At 40.1% G+C, this 27,313-nt stretch overlaps 1 protein-coding gene across 1 annotated transcript; it reads left to right on the top strand.

Moving 5' to 3' along the window:
• The first annotated feature begins 2,844 nt into the window (after positions 1 to 2,844).
• On the top strand, positions 2,845 to 25,021 carry fh (fumarate hydratase). Its single transcript, XM_036571992.1, has 10 exons — positions 2,845 to 3,005; positions 4,919 to 5,053; positions 5,801 to 5,911; positions 7,249 to 7,425; positions 9,114 to 9,296; positions 11,823 to 11,988; positions 12,834 to 13,037; positions 16,542 to 16,669; positions 18,324 to 18,477; positions 24,803 to 25,021. Exons 1-10 carry the CDS (start codon positions 2,895 to 2,897, stop codon positions 24,943 to 24,945), a joined length of 1,512 nt encoding a protein of 503 aa, XP_036427885.1. The 5' UTR covers positions 2,845 to 2,894; the 3' UTR covers positions 24,946 to 25,021.
• Positions 25,022 to 27,313: the final 2,292 nt, after the last annotated feature.

Below are 27,313 nucleotides of genomic sequence, written 5' to 3'. Positions count from 1 at the left end.
CAGAAAATATATATATATATATATATATATATATATATATATATATATATATATATATATATATATATATATATTTTCTGGCTACTCAAAACCAGCATATGTGGTGTTTTGGATGCTGGTATGCTGGTCAAAACCCCATTTCCAAAAATGTTGGGATGCTGTGCAGAATGTAAATAAAAATAGGATGCAATAATGTGCAAATCATGTAAACCATATATTTAAAGGAAAATACAACAAAGACAACATATCAAATGTTAAAACTGAGAACTTTGAATGTTTTTTGAAAAATATCTGCCCGTTTTGAATTTGATGCCAACAATACGTCGGGACGGGGGCCTGTTTACCACTGTGTTTCATCACCTCTTCTTTTAACAACACTCTGTAAGCGTTTGGGAACTGAGGAGACACTGCTGTAGTTTTGAAAGAGAAATTTTTCCCGTTCTTGCTTGATATAGGATTTCAGCTGCTCAACAGTTCGAGGTCTCCTTTGTCATGTTTTTCATTTCATAACCTTCCAAATGTTTTTTATATATGGTTTCTTCTTTGCGTTTTAGAGTTTTAACTTGTATTTGTGGATGCAGTGATGAACTGTTTTCACAGACAGTGGTTTTCAGAAGTGTTTCTGAGCCCATGCAGTGATTTCCACTACAGAATCATATCTGTTTCTAATGCAGTGCTGTCTGAGGGCCCAAAGATCACGGCCAGCCAATACTGGTTTTTGGCCTTTTCCCTTGCATACAGAGATTTCTCCAGATTCTCTGAATCTTTTTATGATATTATGTACTGTAGATGATGAAAAGCAAAAGTTCTTTGCAGTTTTACGTTGAGACACATTATGCATGAATTTGCTCATGCAGTCTTTCACAGAGTGGTGAACCCCTCCTCATCTTTACTTCTGAAAGTCTCAGCCTCTCTGGGATGCTTTTTATACTCAGTGATGTTGCTGACCTGTTGACAATTAACCACCAGGTGTTTTTTTAGCTTTACACTTTACCAGTCTTTTGTTGCCCCCGTCCCAACTTTTTTGGAACGTGTTGTTGGCATCAAATTCAAAATGGGCAAATTTTTCAAAAAACAATCAAATTTCTCAGTTTCAATATTTGATATGTTGTCTTTTCACTATTTTCAATGAAATATAGGGTTTAAATGATTTGTGTTTGTGATTGTGTGTATATGTGTATGTGTGTGTATGTATACATACATATATGCGATAAACTGTACTACTGATTTACTACACACCAGTAAATCACTAATTAAATGCATAAGAACTAAAGATTGGAGTTGTAGAAAGAGTTATTGCATTAGTTTATTGATCTATATAAAGAAATAAAATGCAATTAACTAATTAATTCTGCAATTACAAAAAAAAATCACAACGTGGTAGGAAAACATTCATAAAGGATTTTTTCGTTCTTATAAACATTTATTGACATTTTACATCAATTTCTAATTACGTTGAGCCTATCAGAAAACTGCACTGTTATCTATTATAACAGTCTTTATTGAGTTTATCATAAATCTCGCAAATCATTCACAAATCAAATTCATTCAGATTCTGTCACCTTGTGTTACTTCTAATTGTCTCCCTCTAACAACCAGGTCTCTATTATATGTTTCCACCCACGAAAACAGCCTTGTGGTTGGTTCAGCATTGGTCGCGCCCCTCACTGGTCATATGTGCCATTTGTGAGGCTTAACGTTACAGCACTGGGTGTGTCTCAAAAGGAAAGCAGCTGCCTGCTCCCTTACTGCCTAGTGCTCTTCATGTTACGCCAGACTTCTGCAGCAGAACCTGCCAGACCTGATGCACTGCTTTGTTTAAATCTGAAAATAACGGCAGACAAAGCTGTTTATAAGCCACAGCAGTCAGCCACTTCAAAATTTCAGACCATGACATCTGATCTGTTGGGTTTTAAGTTAGAAACTCCACCCGTTACACGTACGACGGTGTTTTAGGGCCACTATTAATAAAAATAAAAAATAGTAGACGCCGAGAATAAAGTGGTAATATATATGTATATATATATAGAAGAAAGTCGTAATATTTAGAGAAAAAAAGTCACAATAGTTGGAGGATAAAGTGGGCTAACTGTAGGGGGACTGCCATACCGTGTTGGGGTGTCGGTTGCTGTACTGACTGAGCTCCACTCACTCCTGTCTCTTTGTGGATCATTTTGATTATCATTCTCACTGTCTGTGAAACTTCATGCCCTCTTTGAATGGGGGGAGATGGAGCCCCCGATAGCCGCGTAGACGACCCTGCCTAAGATTCTCCTTCAACAAAACAGACAGACAGTTTCCTCTGAGTCCGTCTGGCTCTTTATTCTAGATAAACACAGTTTCCTGTTCAGCCGTTTCAGCCGGTTCTTAGACTAATAACAGGCTGGTGCTGATGTGCAGGAGAGACAGGGAGACTGAGTGTTTCTTTATGGGTGAATCAATATGAAAGTAGAACTCCACCAACTCAATATTGCGACCTTTCCTGGTATTAATGCCACTGTAATGTCGTAATTCTATTACTTTTTTTCTGGAAATATTACGACTTTTTTTCTCAAATATTAAGATTTTTTTTTCAAAATATTACGACTTTTTTTCTATATAAATCAATATAAAAGAAGTTTCTCTAGAACAGAGCATTTCCCCCCAACCCCCTCTAAATGTCTTTGTTTACATTTTAATGATGTGTCTGGCTGCTTTTGGACATGTCCCGACAGAGCACACCAAACAGGAAGCAAGTAGACAAGGGAGCAGGCAGCTGCCTTCCGTTTGAGACGCACCCAGTGCTGTAGCATCGAGCGGTTGTCGGCACCTCATGTGTCCGCCCACGAAAGCGGCAGTGTGGGTTGGTTTATTGCCGGTCCGCCCCTCTGCGTGGAGGCTCAGCTAGCAGCGCCATGTACCGCACCGTGAGGAACTTCCAACGCTTCAACAGCAGCCTCTCAGCTCTGCAGCGCTGCACTGCCGTCAGGACCCTCGGCCCGGCTCCACACTCGCCTCTCCGGATGGTAAAATCTCGCGTTTTTTAGAGGAAAGTAGTCAAAAATCTGTGTAGAATCGCGTTTGACCTTTTTCTCTGCCCGGCTAAAGCGTAGCAGGTTAGCGAGCTAGCTTAGCGGTGCAGTGGGTGAAATGTATGGTTATCTGGTTAGATCCGCGTTGGGCGGCTGTGGAGATTTGTACAATATTTAAGGCTTTATTTGGTTATTTTTCGAGCACATAGCAGTTTATGCACGCCAAGGTTATGGCATATAAAAGCTAGTCAGCTCGGTTTGGTAACTTACAAGGTCAAAGTCAGCTGAACTGCGATTGCAGCTGCTCTTCTAACTCCACACTCATCTGCTGAGTAAACCGCCTAGTTCATCACCTACACCGATCAGCCATAACATTAAACCCACCTCCTTGTTTCTACGCTCATTGTCCATTTTATCAGCTCCACTTACTATATAGGTGCACTTTGTAGTTCTACAGTTACAGACTGTAGTCCATCTGTTTCTCTGCATACTTTGTTAGCCTCCTTTTACCCTGTTCTTCAGTGGTCAGGACCCCCATGGACCCTCACAGAGCAGGTGCTATTTGGGTGGTGGATCATTCTCAGCACTGCAGTAACACTGACATGGTGGTGGTGTGTTAGTGTTTGTTGTGCTGGTACAAGTGGACACAGCAGTGCTGCTGGAGTTTTTAAACACTGTGTCCACTCACTGTCCACTCTATTAGACACTCCTACCCTGTCAGTCCACCTTGTAGATGTAAAGTCAGAGACGATAGCTCATCTGCTGCTGCACAGTTTGTGTTGGTCATCCTCTAGTCCTTCATCAGTGGTCACAGGACGCTGTCCACAGGACACTGTTGGCTGGATATTTTTGGTTGGTGGACTATTCTCAGTCCAGCAGTGACACTGAGGTGTTTAAAAACTCCAGCAGCACTGCTGTGTCTGATCCACTCAGACCAGCGCAACACACACTAACACACCACCACCACGTCAGTGTTACTGCAGTGCTGAGAATGATCCACCACCCAAATAGTACCTTCTCTGTGAGGGTCCACGGGGGTCCTGACCACTGAAGAACAGGGTAAAAGGGGGCTAACAAAGTATGCAGAGAAACAGATGGACTACAGTCTGTAACTGTAGAACTACAAAGTGCACCTATATAGTAAGTGGAGCTGATAAAATGGACAATGAGCGTAGAAACAAGGAGGTGGGTTTAATTGCTGATCAGTGTATAACTGTGTACTGTTTGTTCATGTTCTGTTTTTGTGTAACACTGGTATAACAGTACCCTGACGGGTGGGTGATTTGGCAAAGATACAGCATAACAATACAATATGATACAGTATTTTCACAGTAGATATGTATCATGATATTTCACTTGTCTAAAGTTTGCAAATAAGTTGGAACTAGTTATGTACTGACATTCTGTAATAAACTGGGGTTCACTGGTATTTTTCAAGTACGTATCTGTAGATACTGATGCATAAACATTTATGAAACGTAGAGATTGGGACTTCATACAGTGAGGTCGAAACATCTGTGATCGCAATGAAAATCTGGGACTTTTTCCCCATTTAAACCTGGAAATAAACAACAGAAGGTTTCAGAATTTTGCAAAAAATAATAAAAAAAGGTTATGACAAGCAAAATGAAGAGCTATTCAAGATTCTACATTATTTCTAGGTCACTATATATGATAAAGTTAATCTTTGTACAGAAATGTCAGATATTTTTAGTCTAATCTCTTCCACTGAAGCATGTTTTCAGACGACTCTCAGGTAGACCTGATCTATTCAGTGGCTTTTGCACAAACTCCTGGAGTCAAGCTCATGTGCATGCTGTCATTAAAGTAAAAGGCACAGGAACTTTTTGAAAATTGTTCTATAAGATGACAATTTCATTATGTTGATTTGCCTTATTTTGTTTTAGGCAAGTTCAGAATCGTACAGGATTGAAAGGGACACTTTTGGAGAGCTGAAAGTGCCAAGTGATAAATACTATGGAGCCCAGACTGTCCGGTCCACCATGAACTTCAAAATCGGAGGGGTGACTGAGAGGATGCCGGTAAGTCATAAAGTAGAAGGTCTAGCATGATATACAGCGCAGGCAGTAGCCATGTTTACGTGCAGCCTAATAATCCGTTAATAATCTGACTAATAGCTTAATCGGAATAGAATACGTCCATGTAAACACTTTAATCGGAATAGTCTAGTCTGATTGAGGCCATTCGGAATGCAATTTCTATCCGATTGATCGAGGTGGGTAATCCTGTAAATAATCCGTTAAATAGAAGTTCTGATCATGTGCGTCGCGTCATAGTGAAAGTTTATAACGTTCAACATGGCGGAGCAGAAACTGGTCTGCAGTGGAGACGAAGTTTATGCTCTGAGCTTTAAAAGACGGCGGTGGGACGGACGTCCAGCTTATGTGTCTCAGAACACGACGTCTTCCTCTCGCCCTTCTTTAATAAGGACACGTGAAGCACGTTTTCCTGTGTCTGACCTCATTTTAAATTGATTAAAAACACAAGCACTGCTCACTGCTGCTCATCTCACTCTGACTGGACTTGTGTGATGGTCGTTGTCATGGTAACGTCTACACTAAGTGGTTCTCTACGCATGCGTAGATTACGTGTAGTGAGCATGCAAATGGAGGTTTTGCATCAGATTGTTGAGTACAGTGAGATATAAACACCTCAGTCTTAATCTATAATCAGAATGTATTCAGTCGGATTGGCAAAAATCTTTGCATGTAAACACAGACAATGACTGGTAACAATGAAACTTTTATGACTGCTTCTGTTTGATTCAGATCCAGGTTATTAGGGCTTTTGGCATTCTGAAAAGAGCAGCAGCTGAGGTGAATAAGGACTATGGCCTGGACCCGAAGATTGCTGGCGCCATTGTACAGGCTGCAGAGGAGGTACTTCGGTCTGTCATAATCTGCCAGCGTTCATTCACCCTGTTTTTTGGTGATGTATAGAAATCCTTACACCCTTAGTAGTAGAGGACACACAAAAGGGAGACCCCCCCTTTAAGTATATAACACAATTTATAGTAGTTTAGTTTAGTATATAAACAAATTAGTTTTTGGTTTTTGGGAACCCTCAGGGCCTTCTAAGGACTAATAATTGTTGTGAAATAAAAAAAAAAAACCCCACAAATGACTAATTTATAGTTTGTTTAGTATAATTATCATTCTTGTAATTAAACAAAAGGCTTAAACGCTTTAAGGAAAGTTATCCAGTCAGGATTTTTGTCTCTGTGGTATTTGGGAAGATACAGCCAAGCAGCTTTTCTATTGGTTAGGACTTCAGGAGCTGAAATGAAGTTCTAACGCTTCAGAATAACCACTAACATAATTAGGAACTGACCATGGAATCAACCAGTCATGTTTTGGTTTACGGTGGGGGGGATTATGAGAACAAAAGGTTAGTCTAGGTCTTCTGGAAGTTGACCAATGACCAATGCGTTTTAGTTTAGAGATTAGAAATGGAAAACTGCAGCAGCTTTATGCCAGGACGGTTTACTAAACTGCTACAAGGTAAAACTAATATTGATAATCTGTTGCAAGTTCCAAAAACTATGGAATGACTTTTACAAGCTCGCTCTAGAACAGCCAAAAAATGTTCATGCAAATCACTGTTAGCGTAATGCTCACATACTACTAAAATCCCTTAGGGATGCTAGCAGAAATTAGCATTCCTGTAGAGGTGATACCCTAATTCCTCTCATTTTTGACAGTTTCGATATTCATGGCCTGGACAGAAGGCCCAGCTTTAACTCTGCTTCACCACTGCTTAATAGTAGGGGTGAGTGATACAGACAAATTGCATAACTGGGGAAAAAAAAAAATATATATATATATTTATTTACAGTACAGAAACATGATCGAAAAAATGTTATGCCTGTTGTGTCTTTACATAAAGTAGTTGGAATACCTGCTCCCTACCTGCCACAGCTGTATATGCAGTGGTTTTGTGACAAGTTCTTGTGTTTATGGGCTTTTTGTAGTTTTTGCTTAACCATGGTAGTAATGATCTTCAAAAATAGACTACAACCAGTGTGTCATTTCATCCATTATATCCCCCCCCACCACTACTTTAACTCTCCATTGACGTAGGTGTGTTCTTAACACATGTGGACAAGTCATCTTTCAGAATTGACTGTGTCTAAATCAGAGCTGCATGTTCAGTTATGTTTCACATCCTGATAAAAGAGCTTAAATCTTATCTGTGATGACTTTGCTCACCACCCCAGGTGACAGCTGGAAAACTGGATGACCACTTTCCTCTGGTGGTGTGGCAAACAGGCTCCGGTACTCAGACCAACATGAACGTCAATGAGGTCATCAGCAACAGAGCCATTGAAATACTTGGCGGCAAACTGGGCAGCAAAGACCCTGTCCATCCCAACGACCACGTCAACAAGAGCCAGGTAAAGCTCCTAATGGCATAAACCTTGACCTAGTAAAAAGAGATTCCTTTTCTCTCAAATGTACTTGAGTGGAATTGAATGTATTAACATTTGAAAATACAGATCCAACACATTTTCACTTCAACACGTGTAGCTGAGTGAATGTAACTAGTTATTACCCAGCCTGGTCTATAAAATCTCTTTCTAGTCAATGTGTATTGAATAGAAGGCAGTTAGTTGCTGCCCTGTGCAGTGGGTCAGTGTGGTTGATATAGCATAATGGGTAATAAAGTGGCAGACCAGTGTTTAATTTCCTAACCTGGATAAGCATCTCACACTGTATCAATAAGCAGGGCTCTATCAGCTAAAAGAGCCACTGGCTCCGAAAAGAAAAAAAATCATATGCAGTAGTTTTTTAAGTGCCAATTAATAATGTGCAAAAAATAAAGCTTTTCAACACGCCTCCGATCAGATCTGTGATTTAAGTATTTCTGTCTTTTACAGTGCCTGATTCTTTTACATATTATCATATGTCTTCTACACATCCAGTCCGCAGTTTTTTTATTAACAAGACTTGGGAGGTGAATTTGGTGAAGGGCAGTTCTTCACATGCTGTCATGTGGGCTGTGTTGAATTTAATTTTAAGCTTTTTGAATTCTTTCTCGGCTGCGCTGGCTAAGAGAGTTTCCTCAGAAACACCCTTTGCGATAATGAAATGCATTGTGTGCATTTTTATGCGTTCAACTCTGGTTTTTGACAGTCTCTTTTTTTAAATGATTCGTTCCTGTTAAGAAATACATTTTCCAGCAGAATTTGCAGGATAGTCTGTTTTATGTTGTCATACCTGAGCCACGCAAATTCCTGAAGCCAAGGAGTTCTGAAATCTTTTTGTGGTTGTTCTTTTGCTTGAAGTGGACGGTTGTACAGGTACACGTTTGTGAGTGTCTTTCACTAGTTCACTGGTCCTAACCAGGTCAGACTGGGGTTGAGCAGATGACCTCTTAAGGTCTGACAGAGATGTAGACTGTGTGAAAAAATCAGATATTTTTCACTTCGCCATTTTCTACTCGCCAGCACTCACTGCAAAAAGCTCAGCTCAGCTCATCTGCTTTGTTTGTCACGTTTTTGCCGCTCTGGTCAAAATCCTGCGAGTATGCGGCCATTTTTTGGATAGGCGGACACGTTCATCTGACGCTATAGCTGATCAGTTACATTTTAAGATGAAAAATGATAATTGATAAATACAGAACAAATAATAATAAATAGTTACCCATGAAAAATAATAATACTTCATAGTTGCTACCTGTTGCCACTGGCGAGTTAATCTTTTTATTACTTGCAAATTAATAATTGTGGTCGCAATTGCAACCATTTTTGTCGCAGTCTGGGGCCCTAAATAAGAGTCCTAGGGTGAGACTCGTAAAGCTGTATTCACCAACCTCTGTAACATGAATAAACTGTATGTCGCTCTGGATAAGAGCATCCGTCAAATGCCATAAATGTAAACTTGATGTCAATTCAGCCATTCATGTCGCATGTTCTGTGGTCCAGATTGGTTTGAGAAATTAGCAGCGTTTATTAAACATTTTTGGCAGTGATTAATCTGTCACCTATATCCTTTTTTTATCTCCCATTTCTAATTCCTTATATCATATGGTTTGACAAATATAATAACTAAATCAGTGTAAATATTTACATGTGTGTTTCAGAGTTCAAACGACACCTTCCCCACCGCCATGCACATTGCTGCAGCTAAAGAAGTACATGAGGTTTTGCTGCCCGGCCTGCAGGAGCTTCACGATGCCCTCGCTGCCAAGGCTGAAGAGTTTAAGGACATCATCAAAATCGGCCGCACGCACACCCAGGATGCTGTGCCTCTGTCCCTCGGACAGGTAAAAATACATAAATAAATCTCACTCTGTATCCATAGTGGTGGCCCGTATGCGAACCAGCTTATCAGGTCTGTTGAATGCTTTAAATTATAAATTGTTGTATTTTACTGTTTGTATTGCATTTGTATTACTCAGAAAGTGTAATGGCCTATTTCACGGTTATGTTTTGTCTTCAGTTTCTCGGCCACGGTTCAGTTTGTATCCTGCTTTGGCATGGAAAGATATAACCGACTTTAAACTTAAAAATGTTTTTATTACGCATAAGTTTAATGCAGGATGTGCAAATAAAAACCAGTCTTTTTAGAACGCAAAACCAAAAAAAAAGTATTAATAAATAAAGGTATAGAAATGAGACAAAAAATATTGCGGTTTACATCACGTGTGTGATGAGACAAACCGTGGCTGCCAACCTGTGGATTTTGGTGTTGGCTACTTTATCTCAAGATCACTACTCTATAAAGTTTTTCTAGAATTTCTGTGAATCTGTATTGGCTTTAAAGGCCCTAAGCAAACTATTTTATGAGCGTTTGATACGAAAATGACACACATTGTGTTTGACGTTAGTGGTACAGTGCTGTAAAAAGTATTTGCCCACAATTGATTTCTTCTATCTTTTCTAATATGTCACATTTAAATGTTTCACATCATCCAACTATTTTAAATAAAAAATAACCGAGTAAACGCAAATGATCATTGTATTTATTGAAGATAAAGATTTATTCAAAACCTATATGATATTGCTTCACATGACCAGACAGGGTCTATTTAAGTGATGTTTAGATTGAACAGGTCTGGCAGTAATCATGCCTGGGTGTGGCTAGTGAAATGAAATCCAACAGTCAATTGAATTTGGTTAACTGGTTGATTTAGAAGCTAAGCGGCAATTACTTCACATAGGGCCAGGTAGGGCTGAACAGCATTTTTCTTTCAATAATTGAAATCATTTAAAAACAGCATTTTGTGTTTGCATCTTTGTCTAATATTAAAAGTAGTTTGATGATCTGAAACATTGAAGTGTGACAGATATGCAAAAATATGAAAGGGCTCAAACACTTTTTCACAGCCCTGTGTTATACTGCTCAATGCTCATGGCAATCAGAGGATCAGAAATAATATAATATGGAATGTACAGGCCTACGTTCCCCACATTGCACATCTTTAGTCTGAGGCTGGGGGCTGTTAATGCAGAGCAGTGTGTGTCTGGTGTCTGAATGGAGGCCTAACTGGTAATGTGAGACATTTAATTCGCCAAATTACAGGCATGAGGCGTGGATGTCATGTGACCTTTCATTGCATTTAATACAGCTGTTTGTGGATGACACAACTCTGAGAGAGGGCAGCATCCAAAATGCGTCTGTTTGTATTGTGAAGAATATTTTAAAATGAATGATTCATCCTGTAGGGCTTTAGTTGACACAGTGGAAAACGCAGACGGCCAAACTCACTATTACATTAAAGTCTGTCATGAGTACAAATGTAAATCATGTGGATGATTTCAAGGGTTTAATTAGAGCTGAGATCATTTAATAATTCATGGATAATTATCAGTAAGGGTCAGAAAATTGATATGTAGAGTGTATTTTTATTTTTTTTTTTTTCCTATGAATGAGCTTTCTGCGCTCTGGGCCCATATTCATTAAACTCAGAGTAGAAATGCTGATCTAGGACTAATTTCATTTTAGATAATACTTAGAAATAATGATGGATTTACTCAAAAGTGTTATGTGAAGTGGAGGTTGGTGTAGTGTAGTGGGTGACACCTTTTCCTTTCACTCTGTAGACTGGGGTTCAATGCCCACCTGGGTAAGCACCCTACACTATACCAATAAGAGTCTTTGGGCTATACTCCTAACTCTACCTGTGTAAAATGATCAAATTGTAAGTCGCTCTGGATAAGAGCGTCTGCCAAATGCCATAAATGTAAATGTAAGTGGTTCCATGCAACTACTTTAAGTAGCTTTTAAGGTGCTGAGTTGAGTAATGTGTAATTAAAGTAGAAAAAGAACATAAAGTTTATAGATTTGTTAGATCTGCATAATTTTGCAAAGTTATTACTGTGCTACTAAGCTGTTCTAGACGTATGCTTAGCAGTAGTTTAGTTTAGTTGGTAACTTTTATTGAAATAAAAAGTTGCTGTCACTGACCTACATGCATTTATTCAGTAATATCAACGAGAGGAAACTGATTAAATACCACAACAGGGCGATTCAGGGTTTTACAGATGAAAACAGCAGATTCAGTTTTTAATGCGCTAAAACTTTTACTTTGAGTCGCTTCTTGTTATTAAACACACACTGAGCACAGGACAAATGGATCCGTGTAATAGTAATTGCCACAAAGTTATCATTTTACTTTTAGACAATGCATCTTAAAGATGCTGATGCTTAAAAACAGCCTTATTTTTAATGTGGTTTGATTTATTTATGCAAATTGCATTCACTTTGCATTGTTTGATGCAGCTTTAGTGTAACTAGTTGCTGTTTCTGTGTGATTATTCATATTTGGTGTGTGTGTGTGTGTGTGTAGGAGTTTGGAGGTTATGTGCAGCAGGTGAAGTACAGTATTGAAAGGGTGAAAGCAGCGATGCCCAGAGTGTATGAGCTGGCAGCAGGGGGCACTGCAGTCGGCACAGGACTCAACACGCGCATTGGCTTTGCTGAGAAAGTGGCCGACAGAGTCTCAGCACTCACAGGTACTTCTACACATACATACTCATAGACACCTTGGACTATATCTGTCACGATGTGTCAAATGCTCTTTCTGTTAGCGGGTGGGTGAGTGTCAATAGTTTCGACTAGAATATTAAGCAGTTCTTTCTGTTGTTACTTCAAGAACTGTCTCTTTTGAGATGATTTTGAGGTGAACTGAAATGTCAGGGCTTTAACAGATCTTAATGCATGCAGGTTTGTGTGTGTCTGTGAGTGTATTGGCTCGTTTTAGTGCTCTGGATAAAGATAAGTATAAGAGGTTTCTTTGTTCCATATTAAAAGGGGAATTCCATTCCATTTTTCTGAATTGCTGCGTAATTTAACCATTTACCAGATGTGAACAGTCATTTAGAAGAGTTTTAATCAACTCTGCACTGTAGGCACACCAGCTTACTGCTTCTGTCAAGTCAGGTTTCTTCTATAATTTGCATCATAACGTTGAAGTATGGGCTTTCTATTGATATTTCAAAATATATTTTAAAAATAAATGGGGCCTTTTTATGTACTATCCAAAACCATCAGTGAACCCACATGCGTCTTCTTAGTTTATAGTTATAATGGTAATAGTGGTAAAATTGTGGCAAATCTGAAAAGCTTTTTTCGGCTGTGGTTCATCTGGGGGTCCCTGAGGACCAGTTTGATCAGCACTGGTCTGAAGATTGGCTAAAAGTGCAAGTGCATTGTAGTGTGTCTTAATTTAATACCACAATAAAACAGCTTCCAGGGTGTATGTGCATTCATGATGGTCTGCCCCTCATACATCCCTCTCTCTCTCTCTCTCTCTCTCTCTCTCTCTCTCTCTCTCTCTCTCTCTCTCTCTGTTTTTCAGGCCTGCCGTTTGTAACAGCTGTGAATAAGTTTGAGGCTCTGGCGGCGCACGATGCTCTGGTGGAACTGAGCGGCGCTTTGAACACTGTGGCCGTCAGCATGATGAAGATTGCGAACGATATCCGTTTCCTAGGCTCAGGCCCACGCTCCGGCCTGGGAGAACTCATCCTCCCGGAGAACGAGCCGGGGTCCAGCATCATGCCTGGTGAGTAACAGTCCGGCCAACCTAGTCAGATGCTCTGGTGGAGCTATGTTGGAGCTCTAAGAGCAAACATCTAGAAAAAATATTATTTGTAAAATGTAATTTTATGTCAAATGTCTTTTACAGTTTCTGTCCATTTCCCATCAGTTTGAGCAGGGACAGCAGCTGACATGTCCAGCTCCACTTTACACCACTTTGAGTAGGTCATTTTACTGATTGTGGGGAGATTAATTGATTATAGAAATTATTAGGGAATAGGGATGCAAACTTTGGCAAATTCTTTTGACCAGTAACCGTTATTAAACAGCAATTAATCATTAACCAGCAAGCTTATGTTCAACGATACAACCCATCAAAATATCAGTTATGAAACTGGTGTTTTATATTCCAAAATAAGTTCTATATGCCACTGACCCAAGATAAAGCAAACATGACTTCCATGACCGAGGCTAGCTTTGGCTCAGTGTTCCTCAGTAGCTTTTGAAAGTATAACCGTCCACCAGGTGCCTCTATCTCATTTCCTCACACCACCATGTATCACACTTTCTGAGAACACGGATGAAATATTTGTCTGTCTTATTGTTTGTGGATATATGCTTTTGATATGGTACATGATTGTACTTGTGTGCTTTTCATTTTTTTAGTAGGCTGTCTAGCGGAACTGATCGCCTTTTGCGCCCTGATGTGTACAGTTTATATACATTCCTAAATGAGAATGATAAACCTTAATTGGAAGGAAAACCTTATTGGAAATTAAAGACCCTCTCCAAGCATCAATGAAACCCTTAAAAAAACTCATCTCAGTTCATCAAAATTACATATTTTGAAGTTTTTTCACAAGAAAAAGTGCTTTAATAGTTGCTTAGATGTAACTCTACCCCTTTGCCTTCGTTCAGTATGCGCAGATCTCTGAATATGCGAATAGAAGTTTGCCTTCAGGGTTTTCTGCCAGAAAGCAGCTCTCTCCATGTTCTATGTGCACTTGAATTAGCTACCGTTATCTTGCTAATGCTATACTAGCAGCTTATGAAGTTGACCTTTATCATGACACACTTTCTTCAGGAACCACCCTCAGGACGCTAGAGGCAGGAGAAACGTTTACAGCAGCCATATTTTATTCGCACACCACATAAACACAAGGCAAACAAAACCAAATAACCAAAGCTATGCTGGCCACTTTTCAGTGGCTTGAGCTGGACTTTTCAGTCCTTTTCTTCACTAAGCTTTTCAGCTCTTCATTCCTCTGCTGCTGCTTGTCCCTCTCTCACTCTGTTCCCTCTCAGCTCTTTTTTAAAAAGGAGCACCCGAGCCGAGAGGGAACGAGAGCTCGCACCTCCACCTCCTCGTTACCGTCCCCAGCTCACAGCTTGGGACTCACTCCTTGCCCTCGTGCCTCTCGTGGCCGGCACCGTCGTCCTCCTCCTCCCGTCGGCACTTGCGTCCCTCGGCGGAGCTCGGGCTTTGCGCTCCGTCCCCCACCCACTCGCGGCTCACTCCCCGCCGTCCTCGCCGGGGTTCGTCGCCGCTCCGAGTGCGGGCACAACCTTCTGGCAGGCTCTCGCAGCCACCATCGGGGGCCGGGAGTGGCCACATGCCACAGCTTAAATGTTTGGTTGAAGTGCATCGCGCAAAATTGGAAAAATGACCCTGCGTGTCCGTTTTCGGCTGTGCTCATTACTGAGCTCCACCACAGGCTTTTTCCTGAGTAGAACCTTATAAATGATCCTTGGTCTGTTTTTACCTGTGCTGAAGACTGTGGCTGTGTGTACGACGAGCCTCGAGGTCTTCAACATAAAGCAAAGCTAAAGCGGACTGGGGCCGTTTTGTACAAATCAATCAGACCACAAAACGATTGACTACTTATTGGCATTGACTACTTATTTCACTCATGATGTGTCTTCTGGCATATAAAAGACACCACATGTACATGCTAACAAGTTTAAAAACTTGATTTTCTTTAAATGAAAATAAATTAACATTTATTTTAAACCTATAGCGTTGGTCAAACAATTTGTTTCTTGTTTTACAGTTATTTGGTCAATCTTTTACATTCCTATTATTTTATATTTTTTCTACAAAATTATTCACAAAATGTACATATTATAACTTCATCTACCTACCGTTACAGAGAAATATAACGTGTGTGTCCACCTCATTCCTGTGAACCATGATGAGTGACAGCTGTAATTTAAATTAGACATTGTAGGATTGTAACAGGTCTGCAAATAACATATTTTTTTCTTTGTATGTCTCAGTTTTTAAAATGACTCCCTCTGTGAAGGTTTGAACTTTTATTAATGGAGCATTAGCCTGTTAGCCGGCTTGTGCTGACCTGCTGAGGCTGCAAGGCAGAATATATCCAGCTACAAAGGGAATATAATGTGTAAACTAGTTAAAGAGACTCAGAGCAGCAACCTATGATGTTCAACAGGCAGTTGGTCATCTGGTTGCATTTTAAGGGCACATATTTTAGCAATAAATACTGGGCGGTTTGCAACGAATGATTGAGACCACATTGCCTCCTGAAGCATCGTGCTTTCATGAGAGATTTGTGCTTGTAAAATTGCTGTTCTTACCAAACTATCAGCTTCACTCGGCTGTGGTGACACCTGCATGTTGTCCCAGAACACCTGAGAGGCATTTAAAATGACATAATAAGTAAGCTTACATTCCTTCACTTAGCTGGAACAGTAACGAACGACATTGCTGTTCCCTGACCAGATATTTCGACAGTCATCTTAAAATACAGTGGTCAAGTGAAAAAATACGCTTAAAAATACAGCACAATGAATAAAGTGCAGATACTTTAACATTATAACCCAGCATCGCCTAAACATTCTGCTCTTTCAGAGTACAAAACATGTCATCAGATATCGGTTTGAAATATCTCTAAACATTTTTTTTTTTTTTAAGGAATTATCTGCCATTATGATATGATATGATATGATATGATTCCTAAATACTTGTAAATTGTAACCCTAGTGCATTTATGTTATAATGAGTCTAAATCTGAGTCTGCTGTGTGTGTTGGCTGTTTGAACGTGAAGTAGAGCTGTTGAGAGGGGTCATCCTGTACTTCGGGAACTGTTCTCAGGTTGCAGGTCTTTTTTTGGGGTCCCTGTGATCTCTGACCTACACAGAATGCAACACTGTAATACTGAGCGAGGCGCACAGATCCTAACAAAGATCCTCCTGACGATACTGACTATATGCTCAGAAAAGCATTGATAATGATAAATATCATATTGTCCAGTTCTGTGTGGTCGTTTTGTGCACAGCGTCATGGATGTTTGGTTGCTTCTGATTAGTGTAAATCATCTACAGGCAGTTCTCAAGATCGATGTTATTCAATTTCTGTGTTAAATTTCCCCATTTAAAACTTCTGATGTTGATAATGTAGGCTAATATTGCTCCATCAAGCAGCCTTTCAGCCCTAGCTTAGCTTTTTTATGTAATATGAGTGTTAATAAATGTTTACATGGCTGGTCTTTACATTGTCCCCCACAGGTAAAGTGAACCCCACTCAGTGCGAGGCTATGACCATGGTGGCTGCTCAGGTGATGGGGAACCACGTAGCCGTTACAGTGGGAGGCAGCAACGGACACTTTGAACTCAACGTCTTCAAGCCAATGATTGTTAGTATTATCTTTTTTATGTAGCATCTCTACTGTTTCTGAAATAGAAACACTTACATTGGGGTGGATAAATCACACGTATTTGGACTAGCTGGAAGCAGAACTGACAAACAGCGAGTGTGCATTAATAAACTTAATGCACAAATTTGCCTTAATTGCTGTTCGTTCACATTATTGATTCAAGTTGGATGGACATAGGTGAGAGGTATACAGCAGAATGCTAGATTTTGTTGTTGTCATTCTCAGACTATGGGCTGCTCATTTTTCAATATATTCAGTCTCTTGAGAAATTGAATTTTGAGTGTATCGCTAACATGTATGCGAACAAATTTGCTGATAATGCTGATGTTCGATGTTTTTCTCGAATGTTTCTGCCATTGACAATACTAAAACATTTACTAGATGTAGAAAATGAGGTCAAATCTGCTTACTTCAGCATTACGGAGGGATATATTGTTTCATTCTATAAAGTTACAAATGGAGACAAATTTATAAATTACAGATATTTTATCCCAGTAGTCGTCATCGGCAAAAGATTCTGCTCATCTAGAGAGGAAGTAATGTTACCAATTAAAATGTTACTTACATAACGGGGCAGTCATGGGTGACTGTTTGTGACTGAAGTGCCCTTGAGCAAGGTACTTAACCAACTGCTCCCTGGGCGCTGTGGCTAGGGCTGCCCACTGCTCTGGGCAAGTGTGCTCACTGCCCCCTAGTGTGTGTGTGTTCACTAGCGTGTATGTGGTGTTTCACTGCACGGATGGGTTAAAATGCGGAGGTTAAATTAAGTTTGGCTAGTGAGAAAGTACTGGCAGTGTGCTGTTGTTTTCATGGCTTTATTTACCAAACATGGCTAGAGCTTCAGATTAACCCTAACCCTGGCCCTAATCCTAACCGTAACCTTAACCCTAACCCAAAACCTAATCCTAACCCTCATATGTTTTTGACATGTTACTGAGAGTCTGTTGAGCGTTTGTTTCATCTAAACCACTCAAAATATAGTGTCACAAAAAGACAAAGAAAAAATGGCCAATTTGGCTGTAAAGAAATCTGAATCAGCCTTTGACATTAATGATGTGCATCCCTATAGCTAAGTTAGGTAAGTTTTAGCTACAGTATGTTTGGTGCAAATCAAATGAAGAAAGATGGAAATATTTCCTATTTTCTTTTTCCTGATGAAAAGGGAGATGATGAGGAAAACACTAAATTGGAGTAGCATACAGAAGCATACAGATCTAGTGGGCAGAAAAGAGAATGAAGTGAAGGGAAAATAGATTGATGTGCAGGCAGGAGAGGTTGACGTGCGGGGAGAGGTGGGGTGGTGTGAGGACAGCAGCGTCAAGGCCTACAAATTAAGTGGTGCCACCTTTTTATAGTGTGTTCTTGCCCCCCATTTACCACCCAAGCCTTAAATCCTGGACATGCCCCGCCTCACTAATGTTCGATGCTCTTTCCTGGGAATCAGGACTGCTTTTACCACCATTGCTTCACACTTTGCAAATGGGAGGGTGCACAAATATATGCAGACACACAGCATTGTAGGGGTTGTTATATTCACCAGCTCTGTTGGCAAGAAATTATTTGAAGGCCTACTGCTGTCAAGCTGTTAACACATGCTCTCTCTCTCTCTCTTTCGCTCTCTCTCTCTCCACAGATTAAAAATGTGCTGAACTCCGCCCGGTTGCTAGGCGATGCCTCAGTTTCCTTCACTAAAAACTGCGTGGTGGGAATTGAAGCCAACACGGAACGAATCAACAAGCTGATGAACGAGTCTCTGATGCTCGTCACCGCGCTCAACCCTCACATAGGCAAGCGCGCTTACACTGCTCAGCCACCAGAGGGCTCTCTGCCACAGGCTTTAGCTGCAGGAGTGCTGTTGATTTGTTGCTCTGTAATTTCTAAAAGCTTTTTTAACTTATTTGTGCCCATTTTCCTCCCTGTTCAGTCACAGCTGAACTCTAACAAACATGGTTCCACGTTTGGTTATACAAATTTTACATATTTGATTTGCAAAATAATTTACATATATTTAATTTACATTCATTATTACAAAATAATTAGGTGTGGGTAACCTTAGCAGGTGAAGTGGCACTGAACACTGGCATACTGGGTCACATTAAGACTAAAGCAGGCTTTAATCTCAGGCGGACCCCCTTAACCTCCATTTCATAAAGCATTCAAGTTTCCTTGATGCCACATTATAATCATTATTGCTGTATATTAGCTGTTTGCAGGATAATGCTAGCCAGCCTACCTAAGAAGTGGCTGTGTTGGTGGTTGCCTCTGTTGCATTTTTGTGTGTCCAAATCCATTATTTTCCTATAAAAGAATTCAAAAATTACGTGACAGACGAAGGTAGATGGATATAAAGAATTTAACGTATTTCAATAAATAAATATATAAATACATGTATAAAAATATGGCCTGTGCATCGGTTATGGCACAGCTTTTTCCAAATATGTTGAACTTGAATAAATAAAATTGTGTGCTAAAATCTGCACAAAAGTGCCATATTGGCATTAACTTTTTTTACTAAATCAACAGCACGTGTCGTTTGACCGGGGCGTTCAAACAGTTGCATTCGTTGTATACTGCATTTACAATTAGAAAACATGATGCAGTACCAAAAAGCAGTCAGGTATGGAATGTATTTATTAAAACCGTTACATGAATGAGGACTTTGCCGTTCTGGTGACTGTGGTGATCCCCTGACATCATTGAGTCTAGATTATGTCGTTGTGTTTAGCTTCTAACCTCAGCATATTTAACGCCTTTTTTATTTTAGACCTTAAGACCTGTTTCTATAGAGTGATATTAACAAACTTCAGCCAGTGGAACAACATCTAGTGCACCACGTAGCCCAGGTCAGTAGGGTAGCTCACCACAGCACCAAGTAGGTTACAGTCAACAAACTGAATTTGTCTGACCAAACAGATTTGTGAAAAGGGGGAAGAAGAACACAAAAAAGGTCTTCAAGGCAAGGGGCCACTTGGGCCGCATGCTCTGTGGCCAAAATGTGAAGTATTGTGGTCAGGGGCATCAACCAACAGGCAACGTCTGCTCCTGACATATAATCACATTATTCTACAGGACCTCCTTAATGTGAATACATTTTCACTGCGCTAAAATGAAATTCATTTTAACCAATTATGCCTTCAAAAGTCCTATTTAGTAGGATGAACTAGTTATATAAAAAAATTCTGAATGAAGTAGTTTTGCATGATTCTGTGTTTGAAATATTAACAGTGCAAAATAGAGCAGCTTTAGTTGCTAAACATTTGTCTGTGAAAAGACTGCTAGTGACCTTCATGGTGCAAAGCCAAGGTCAGTAGCTCTTTCACAAATACAGGAGAAATGATACTTTTTGATTATAGTGTGGCTGGTTCAGTTTAGCAAGTCAGGTAGTGTGAATAACCATGAAAATGTGTTTTCTAATATTTTGTTAATTTGAATAAAAAGGTATATCCACAATGTCAAGAACGAAGGTTTATGCAGGTGTCCAAGTACAGAGACTAGTTTATACACATTTCAGCAGTCAGTAAACACTGGCAAACTTTAAAACCTTAAAATGTAATGTGTACAATTACCATGTAGTTGCACCAGCAACACATTGACTACATTCTCACAGATGTAGAAATGCATAACGCATAATTTTTAATCATTTTCAAATTTGGAATTTTTTTAAATTATCTTTTTGAAGTACTGTTTGTCAGCGACCCACAATCATGTTACTGTTAAGCACTTTGTTCCCCTCTGCTAAATAACCTGTGCTTTTTTTAATAAGCTGGACTGTCCCTCTCCTTCATTTTTCCCTTTTTTCTGTTTTCAAAACATTTTACAACATTATTTTACATAATTTGCTGTGGTACCTCTAAAGGAGTTTGAATAATCAGTTGCATTTTGGCCAAACATTCAGAATATTTTTAAAACTTTCTGATGAATCGTTTTATTCATTGGCTTAAATAAAGGCCACAATGCTAAGGGCCAGTTTCCCAGACCCAGATTAAATCTAAGCCTTGACTAAATGGATTTTTCAGTAGTGAAATACCATTGATATTGCAGTTTAGTCTAAGTTTAGGCTTAATGTGTTCATAAAACCAACCATAAAGGTTGTAGTGTTAGCAGTTTGATTGTTTTTGTTTATCCAACTTTTAACCTTTTTATAGCCACCTGTCCCCACTTTGACAAAGCTTTGGCTGAACAGCCCAGACCGTTAGCACTGCCCTGTTGATCAATTGCAGTGATCAGTTTATTACTTGTTGTTCTCTCCAGCGTCATTTCTGGCTGCTCCCAGCCTGGGGGCTCTGAGCTTCAACTACAGTAAGGCTGTGCTTTAATACAGCCCTGGCATCAAGGAAATGCTCAGTATGAGCCAGTTGAGCTTCAGCTGTTCAGATGTACCCCTGTTGATGAATAATCAGTTCTCAGAGAGTAAACACGCCCAGCTTAATCTAGAATGATACAGGCTACTACTTTTGAAATCAAAACAAGAAACTAATTTTTTAACAAACAAAATATCAGTTAATGTCTTGGTCACCAACCTGCAGAGTTTAGTTCCAACCTGTATCTAACAGTAGCTGCGCTCCAAAGCTAGGCTGCAGGTAAGAAAAGTGGGTCCTAGGTAGGACTGTCCTATGAAGGCTCTATATTTGATCGGATTAGGCAAAAATAAATGCTCTACCAAGGCCGTTTCACACCATCAGAAAGGAGTTGGTGGCAAGTAAAACATTGACGTGAATGAAGTAATATGTGGCATAATTAGTTTGTAATTAAATGTTGTCCTGCAAGTTAAAAACTGTGAAACTCACTGAAAGCAGGTGCATTTCACACCTTGCATTCAATTTACACCTGTAAACAGATGTACATCTAAAGAACTGATATGCTGTATAGGTTATAGATTTTACTAGCCTTTTTGAACAACATCTGGTAGTTGGTTTCATCTGATGGTGTTTCTCTTGAGTTTTTTCTGGATCAGGCATGTGTGCAAAGGGTTATGAGTGTCAGAAGACCGAAGGATACTCCAATCTGGTCCTCAGAAACCACGTCAGAGTGTAGGCTCTATTTCTGGGCTGTATTTGAAGGGTCCTTCTGAGTGGAACCGCCTTGGATGGCATAGCGATCTAGAAGTGCAGCCCTCCTGGACTGCAGCCTAGCTATGGTCTCCCCCAGCACTAAAGCATCAGATCCAGCAAATTAAGGACTTCTTCAGAAGTTAATTAGCTGGCGCAGGTGTGGCAGACTGTGGTTGGAACCAGACTACGCAGGAAGGCATACCTCCAGGAGCAGAGCTGGTGACCACTCTGCTAACAAATTCTCAAACTAGATTAGTGATGATTACATTCAGTGGTAATGAAAAGGAGTAAGAGAAAGTTGGGGGAATCGCGGGAAGGTTCATGCGTGCGTGTGATAATTTCAGGTGGGCTGGGGCCTCTTGGGCCAGCCGGCCTGCGCTCTGATTGATGGCCTTCATCAGACTTGCAAATACAGAAGTGGCGCTTTGCCTGGTTTCCATCCATTTGTCCGCTCCCTAAGCAGCTGCTGAGAGAGTGAAGCTCCTAACACACACACACACGCACATATCCTCAGACGCTCTGAACACCCAGGATGTTGATGGTTCGGGCCGTCAGGACCCCAGTGAGATGTAGAGTTCAGACTGTCTGTCTGAAATGGCTCCGGTTCAGCTGCTGATCGCAGGACGCAGAGCTTTATCTAGTGAAGTAATTGGATTGAGGAGCAGCCTGAGATGAGATAATGAGTCTTTGCCCTTGTGTGGATGGTGACGTTTAACAGGCCTTAGAGGGCAGTTTTGGCTGAGCAAGTACTGATTTGTTAAACATGTAATGGTGTGTCTTAAAACACGTCAGCAAAATGTGGGGAAAAACACCCCTTTATGAACAAAGTCATTTTACTGTAAAGCTACACTGATGGGCTTCTTCCTCTAAGTTACCCTACCCATTATCTGGTTCTGTTGATGTGCTATAGCCGTCCCACAGTGTTGCATTCTTACTTTCAGAATATTTGGTGTACAAGCACTGGTTTGAAAGTGCAGCCATCATCAGAGAGGAGCATCTGTTCAAATATCAGAACGAATTAGATGGAGAGTGTTTAAGGGCTCAGACACGACTTGAGCACTGGCGCCTGAGCAACGGGGCAAGTGAAGCACATGCACCCCTACTTTTATTTAGTCAGCATGAATTTACAAAGTTATATTTTTCATGTAGTTTTATTTGCCCCTCATAAAAGAAAACTGTCACTTGAGATGATCAGTTCTCAAGTTTTGCTCAAGTTTTAAGCAGGAGCAAGGCATGTCACAAAGTAGAGTACATTAATTTAGAAGCCCATTTCTGCCAAATAGAGGAGAAAAATGGTCATTTTTCCACTCAGTGTTTTGGCTTTTTGTCTCTTAATTTTAACTGATTATGCTGAAATAATGTCTTATTGTCTTCGCAATTGGAGTGGTGATGCCAAAGTAGTGGCTACTTTTCTCGCGATTTTGATTAGTGAATAATTGCTTTTTTCCTCAGGATTTTGCCTCATGTTGAACTAATGGCTCACTTTCCCTCAATTTTGATTGTTAAAATATACTTTTTTTTTCTTGAGATTTTGACTGATTATGTCAAAGTAATGGCTTCTTTTCTTTCGATTTTAACTGATTATGCCAAAATAATGGTTCATTTTCTCCCGATTTTGATTGTTGAAATAATTGTTTTTTCCTTGACTAAATATGTCAAAATAATGGCTGATTTTCTTGGGACTTTGACTGTGTCAAAATATTGGTTTCTTTTCTTGAGATTTTGACTAATTACGTCAAAAAGATAGGGGGCAGTCATGGGACGGTTGTGGGGCTGGAGGTTAGGGAATCAGCCTTGTGACCAGAAGGTCACCGATTCGATCCCCTGAGCCAACAGTACGTGACTGAAGTGCCCTTGAGCAAGACACCTAACCCCCAACTGCTCCCCGGGCGCTGTGGATAGGGCTGCCTCCTGCTCCGTGCAAGTGTGCTCACTGTCCCCTATTGTGAGTGTATTCACTAGTGCATATGTGGTGTTTCACTGCACGGATGGGTTAAATGCTGTTGTGGGATTACTAAGGGTCACTTAGCTTAAAATGTCTTGTTTGCAACAGGACTCTTCCCCAATGTAAAAAGCATTAAAGACGCGTATGAAAATAGCTAACTAGCATCAGGTAACACCCTCTTTCGACCCACAGTGCACCGAACCCAAAACAAACTGTTCCCCCACTTTCACTCAAAATCAGACGCCCATGCACACGAGAGCTCAGATTTAGCTGATTCAGCGTCAGTCATTTAATTGATTTAGTTTCTTATTAGTCATATTGTATTGTATTGTTTTGTATTCTTTCCTGGGTAAATAAAGCTGGAGGTAAATGAAACTAGCACAGGAGCGTGCAACGAGAGAGAAGCAAGATTTTCATCAGATTATTATTATTTTATACGGAGCTCAATAATTTATGGAGTGCAGCCAGACGTCTGTATCAGAAGTAGCTGTTAACATAGCATGCATGTCTTTTATAGAATCTTTCCATGAACAGATGTAATGTATGCTCTGTAAGGATAAGGAAAGGGGGAAAGTGTGAGTAGGATTGCTCATTTATTCACTGAACAGAGGCACATAGGAATTCCCAGCCTCAGCGTAGTAAATAAATCATAACTCGCAACGTAGAACAAAGAAGCACCTGACCATGATGAGCGTGCAGGCTGCAGATAAAGGAGAAGAAAAGAGGGGGTCGATCTCCTGCTGCTGTTGGAACACTTGGGAGCAAAAGGCACGTTCAAACAAAACTAGTCCTGATGGAAAGCCTTTTGTTTATCACGTTGGCTAACGTCAAACAAGGGACGTGGCTGTTTGCAGGTGTTTATACTTAGCAAGGGAACAAAGATCTGCTGAGAAGTTTGATGAATTGAGAGTCTCTGTGACACAAACTGGAAGTAGTTGTGTTGGTCAAATAGTTCGCAGATAAGATTTTCAGTTTCTTCCTTCCTTTTTTTCTTTTCTTTTACTTGTGTTTCTATGTGAAGATCATTGACAAAAGTGTTTATACTCCCTCACAAGCTTTTTTTAGTCAGCGGTAATGGATATTGCGTAATTCTCTCTATCTCTGTCTTCCTCTCAGGTTATGACAAAGCTGCTACTATTGCCAAGACTGCACACAAAGAAGGCTCAACGTTAAAAGCCACTGCCATTAAACTGGGCTACCTGACCGAGGAGCAGTTCGACCAATGGGTTCGTCCCCAGGACATGCTCGGCCCCAAGTAAATTATTACCGTTAGAAACTGTGGAAAAGCTTAAATGAGTGTCATCTTTGTACAATAAAGCACTTTTTTTGTTGAAATATGTTGTTAAGCTACAAGTGCTTTTGTGCTTTGTTTTAGAATTTTTTTTGTGAATGTCGTTTGAAAAATCGATTGAAATTCAGTCTGTCTTCGGTCCTCTCATCAGTTAATGGGCTTGTCAGCACTTCCACTGTGCATTTATGATCATTATCTAGAACAGAGATCTCCAAATCAGGACTTTGACTCCAGTTTCCGGTGTAACGCAAATAGTTGACTGTCAAAAGTTGATGTTTTAACTCTTATTCCCCAGGGTGTATTTTGTTTTTTCCATCTGAATTTACATGCCCAAATCATAAGGCAAATAATTCAGTAACTGCATGAAATAAATGTAAATTTCTATTTTATTTATTTATTTTTTTATTTGTAAAAGTTCCCCTCAAATTAACAGAAAATGTGTTTTATGATCATAAACACATTGCTTACAATATGCTTACAATTTACTGCTGAAAGCCAAAAATCTTAGACGCTCTTTATAATTTTTAATAAAAATTTTTACAGAGCAGATCACTAATGTGACACCATCCGGGACCCAGTTTATAGATCAGATATGTGGAAAAATGGGTCGACTTTCAGTAGGAAAAAAAATTGTGGGTTCAGCTTCTTTTATTATAAGGGATTAAAATTACATCACCATCTATTTGACTGGAAAGAAGGCAGTTACAGCTCTCATACGACCCCCACCTTTTGAATGTAGCTTATGCCCTGCGATGGACTGGCGACCTGTCCAGGGTGTATCCTGCCTTCCGCCCAATGACAGCTGGGATAGGCTCCAGCACCCCACCGCGACCCAGAAGGATAAGCGGTTTAGATGATGGATGGATGGATGATGAGGTGCGTTTTGGAACCACTGGTGGTCCCAAGGAGTTGAAAAGGTTAAGCTCAAATTTGCATGCGCAAAAGCCCATATATACCCAGTGTACATATGACTAAAATATAGGCGCCTGCCTGCGTAGCGGTACGGCTACACGTGCTGTTTCTAGGTTTCGGAGGAAGACGTTATCCTATGGAAATAATTTAGTTCGCTAACGTGGAACCAGAAAAGACCAGTCTATTTTAGGTTTTTACACACTGAATGATGAGAATCTTCTAGCCACTGTGGGTTAAATCAATACACGGGCTTATGCTGGAGCTAATGGTTTAACATTTAATGGTAAATTATTTGCTGCTCGGTGAATTATGTGTAAAAACATGGCGTGTCGAGGTAACATTGCAAACAGAGAAATATTTAATATCTAAAAACTGCAGCTATCATGGTTAGCATAGTCACACAAAGTTACTTCAAACTTCTTAGTCATGTCTGTGGCACCTTAAGGCACTTGTGTTCTGTAGTAACATTAGCAAAGTACAATAATATACAGAGGGGGATGACAGTTATTTATCATCACTCACCCCCAATTCTTTGGTGATATGAAGCTGAAGTCGGCTATTCACCAGCTTCTCGTTCAAATTTTCCAGTTCCACCTTAAATGGTGCAGCAGTTATATTCTAGCGCTTCAGGCGTCAGAACTGCTGGACTATTTAAGGTGGAACGAGAAATTTAGCTAGCTGTCTAACAAGACATTAGCATACCATTAGTGATTTTTATGCTTGTTATGGAGGAAAAGACCATAATACATTGAAATGACATTAAACTTAATAACTTTTATAATTTTTTAATGGAGAAAATTCTCACATTTGTGGGTTTCTTTGGTCGCTCGCGCAGCCATCTTGTCGTTTTGTTTTTTTTTTTCTTTTTTTTGTGCGTTTGGAAAAACCTCCATTTGGAGGGCCATGTTGCCCTAACACTTCACCCTACCCATCTAACAAAATTGGGACACCCTACCCCTAGACGTGAACGCGCAGAACAAAGGGCTAAGGGCTAAGTGGTAGGGGTGAGAGGTGAAATGGGATTAGGTCTAAATGTTGGTATGGTGTCAGCTTTGACCCTGCAAGAACCTCAAATCATCTATTGACAGTATTAACTTTTTTTTCCCTGCCCCATCATTGATTTTGTAATCACAGGCAGTTAACTGAACTGTTCATGTAATTGGCCACCTGGTGTCACATCTACTAGCAATTACAACATCCAGGACTGGAAACTGGATTCAAGATGTGGAATTGAAGACCTCTGACCTGGAACATCAGGACAATTGAAAGAAATCAAGTACATTAAACTCCCCTAAAACAGGTTTTCACTGCCTAAGCTGCATTTGTTTTCTCAACAGATCTATTTCAATTACAGGAGCTCCACTGTGCTTCAGAGTTGATATTTCTGATGCTAACAGAGTGTTTGCTTATAATACTGGAGTTCT

This window comes from Colossoma macropomum, unplaced genomic scaffold, assembly GCF_904425465.1.
Source record: "Colossoma macropomum unplaced genomic scaffold, Colossoma_macropomum, whole genome shotgun sequence".
Taxonomy (NCBI): domain Eukaryota; kingdom Metazoa; phylum Chordata; class Actinopteri; order Characiformes; family Serrasalmidae; genus Colossoma; species Colossoma macropomum.
Note: the sequence above shows the minus strand (reverse complement) of the source record. Positions and strands in the feature narration are given on the sequence as shown.